Raw genomic sequence first — 3,745 nt, forward strand, 5'->3', positions numbered from 1 at the left:
CTCTCTCTCTCTCTCTCTCTCTCTCTCTCTCTCTCTCTCTCTCTCTCTCTCTCTCTCTCTCTCTCTCTCTCTCTCTCTCTCTCTCTCTCTCTCTCTCTCTCTCCCTCTCCCCCACTCTCTCTCCCTCCCTTTCTGATCTACCCGTCTTTTCTTCCTTCGCTTCTTTCTTTTGCAAGCTCTCGCGTAACAAAATTTAAGTTTGTGCACGAAAGTTTCTATTCACGGTAGGCACGCATGCATTCACACATTCACACGCACGCACACACAGATACACGCGAGCACGCACGCACGCATGCTGCTGTACAATGCAGCTTCGTTACGGAAAAAGACGGAGACGGAGAGAGAGAGAGGGGAGGATGCTCTAGCTCCGAGAAAACATCTGTTTGGCTTCCTCGCGGTAACACGCGAGCGTTGCGGCACGCCGGCGTACAGTCAGTCAGTCGGCAGCCCTCCCTCTCTCTCTCTCTGTCTGTGTTTTCGTCGATAGAGCGTGCATTTTCCTCACTCAAAGGAGACCGTTCCGCAAATCGGGAGAGTTCGAGCTGTTGCATGCGGGCTTCCTTCGCGAAGAAGGTATTGCCGGGCATCCTCTGTGACATAGGTCTCATCAGGCTTCCTCTGTGACTTAGACCTCCTTAGGCTTCCTCTGTGACGAAGGTTTCCTCAGGCTTCCTTTGCGCATGTAGGTCTACTCAAGCTTGTGACATAGGTTTCGCCGAGCTTCTTTGTGACGTAGGTCTCCCCCTGACTGCCTTCGTGGCGTAGGTTCCCCCACCTTCCTTCACGATAAAGGTTTTCCCTGACATCCTTAACAATCAAGGTTCCACAGGCTTCCTTTGCAACAAAAGTCCCTCCCCCCCCCCAACTTCCCCTGACAGGAAAGGTTTCTCTCAGCTTTTGAACTCGAAACATCTGTTTTTTGGCAGCAAGAGATGAAAGAACCCGGCGGATGTATTATTTGGAAGAGTTAACAACGAGGGCTGTGTGTGTGTGTGTGTGTGTGTGCGTGTGCGTGTGCGTGTGCGCGTGTGCGTGTGTGTGTGCGTGCGTGCGTATGTGTGTGTGCGCGTGCGCGTGCGTGTGTGTGTGTGAGTGCGTGCGCGTGTGTGCGTGCGTGTACGTGTGTGCGTGCGTGCGTGCGTGCGTGCGTGCGTGAGGTGAAGCCACGTGTAGCAGTTAGCCGAGCTCCGGGTAGGAAAGGGTTACCCGTTATCAATGTTGTCGGATGAACACATTTGCCCGCGCGCGTTCCGTTATCAGTGTTGTTGAACGTGCGGATTTGCCCTCGGACGGCACTTGAAACAGCACGGTGGTGGATTCGGGGAATGTTGGCTTGGGGGGGGGGGCCGCCCGGCGAGCGAGTGGTACGGCAGCTGCGAGCGAGCGCGAAGATAAACCTGAACAAACAACGATGGAGTCGTCGACGTTACTGCTGCTGCTGCTGCTGCTGCTGCTGCTGCTGCTGCTGCTGCTGCTCCTGCTGCTGCTGCTGCTTGGTGCGACTGTGGTTTTTTGTTATTTGTTGCAGCTGGCACGTTGTTGCTGTTTATTGAGCAGGCACGCCATTGTTGTTGCTTGCTGTAGCTGACTGACACGTCATTGTTGTTGTTGTTTATTACAGCTGACATGTTATTGTTGTCATTGTCATTGTTTGTTGCGGCTGCCACGTTGTTGTTATTGTTTGTTTATTACATTTCACACCACGTTGTTGTTGTTTGTTACACCTGACACGTTGTTATTGTTTATTACACCTGACACGTTGTTATTGTTTATTACACCTGACACGTTGTTATTGTTTATTACACCTGACACGTTGTTATTGTTTATTACACCTGACACGTTGTTATTGTTTATTACACCTGACACGTTGTTATTGTTTATTACACCTGACACGTTGTTATTGTTTATTACACCTGACACGTTGTTATTGTTTATTACAGCTGACGGTGATCGTGAAAATGCACGCCGTCTGCGCCGCGGAGAAGACGTACCACGCGCAGGCCGACGCGCTGCCGCCCGCCTTCGTCGACGGCTCCTCCGCGAGCGGACCCGACGGCGCCCTCTACATCGAGGAGGTGGTCGCCGGGCGACACATCGTCATCCACGCCCGTTTCATCGGCGCGACGGTCGTGATTCGCCGCGTCGCCGGGGCCGCGCTGACGCTCGCCGCGCGCATGCCGCGCGAGCTCGTGCGCACGTGGGGAGCGGCCGGCCTCGAACTCTGCGTGAAGGGATGCCCCGCGGGAGAGACGATCGACTACCGCTCCTTCCTCGGCCGCGGCGGAGGCGGAGGAGCGGTCGCCATGGCGACGGAGGAGGCGGCGGCGCGCTGCCGGGAGGGGAACGTGACGGATTTTTACTTTGACTCGTGCGTGTTCGACCTCGCGACGACGGGCGAGCCGGCATTCCGCGAGGCGGCGCACGCGGCGCAGCGGGACGCCGCCGCGCTGGCGCCCCCCGGCGCGGCGTCACGGCGCGAGAACCGAACACACCTGCTCGCTCGCGCGGCGGGAACGACGCGACGGACGCCGCCCCCGACGACGCTGATCGCCGCCGCGGTGGCGCTGCTGTTGCTGCTGCGGCGGTGATAGGGGGCGCTGTTCTCCCTCCGGATTCGTCGCAGATGTTATTAATATATATGGCGCGCGCGCGAGCGGTCGTCGGGGTGACGGCGCGGGGTGACGGGCCTGGCACGTCACGAGAGCTTTTTGTAAATATGTATTTTTATTGGTGATGTGCCACGCTTGCTTGCTTGTGCGCGCGTGGCGTGGGGGGGGGGGGCGCTGCTGCGCGCTGCTTGTAAAGAAATATATCGTAGTCATAATACGTGGCAAAATACCCGCGTGCGTGCGCGCACCCTGAGAAATGTAAATACCGATACGAAAACGGAGACGCGTTATCACTGTTATGATTATCTGCCTTCTTTCCTGCCTCCCTCTCTCTCTTCCCCCTCCCTCCCTCCTCCTTCCCCCCTCCCTCCCTTTACCATCCCCCACAGTGTGTGAATAACTTCCACAGCTTCTGTTTGGTACCATTGCTGTTTGTTGTTGTTGTTGTTGTTGTTGTTGTTGTTGTTGTCTGTGCTGTTACGGTGTCGCCTCCCCGGGTCGGCTTTACGAGTGGCGCTTGCAGCGCCATCGTGTGGCGGCCGCGCGAATCGAATCCTCGTTTTTTCTATGGTTGTCGTTAACATTTGCGTGCATTCGGTGCACGAGAGAGAAAGAATGCTTGACGAATTTTTGCACTGGATGTTTTATTGTACGTGCGTGTGTGGATATAGTCTGAGTATCTTGTTACGTGTGACATACGTTGGGTACCTGGAAAATGATGAGGGCCCCTGAGGAGTTACTAGTAAATGGAATTCTGTGTACGTGCGCTTGCTTCATTTCGATTCGTTCCCACCGTGTTTTTATTCTAAGGCAAGAAGGCTAAGTCTAAAGCAAGAATCGTCGGGAAGCTACTATCGTAACCTGTTACATTGAAGCGTTTCGTGTCCGTTTCTGGTTTTCCCTCTACCTGTGCTGTGTGCATCCGTGAGTGAGTGAAGCCATGGCTGCAAACCGTGTGTGGGGTCCGTTTCATGTTTTACTGCTACCCATGTCGTATACGTGAGTGAGTTGTGACGTGAAGTCGTCATCGTTAGTCGTCGTACTGGCTCGCAATTCTTCTCATCTCGCCTACCTTGCCGCTCCTATGTCTATCTATGTCTACCTGCGTCTACCTATGTTTACCTGTGTTTACCTAT

The 3,745-nt window shown here is 54.7% G+C and overlaps 1 protein-coding gene across 1 annotated transcript in view; it reads left to right on the forward strand.

Moving 5' to 3' along the window:
* The window catches only part of LOC106815213 (repulsive guidance molecule A-like), a gene marked incomplete at its 3' end in the record, with an annotated part of 23,702 nt that extends 21,416 nt beyond the window's left edge, over positions 1-2,286 (forward strand). Inside the window, exon 4 of the mRNA XM_014819641.1 lies at positions 1,941-2,286. Coding sequence (XP_014675127.1) covers positions 1,941-2,286 — 346 coding nt within the window. The remainder of the gene's footprint in view (positions 1-1,940) is intronic.
* Between the last annotated feature and the right edge of the window lie 1,459 nt (positions 2,287-3,745).

Source organism: Priapulus caudatus, unplaced genomic scaffold (assembly GCF_000485595.1).
Source record: "Priapulus caudatus unplaced genomic scaffold, Priapulus_caudatus-5.0.1 Scaffold1065, whole genome shotgun sequence".
Taxonomy (NCBI): domain Eukaryota; kingdom Metazoa; phylum Priapulida; class Priapulimorpha; order Priapulimorphida; family Priapulidae; genus Priapulus; species Priapulus caudatus.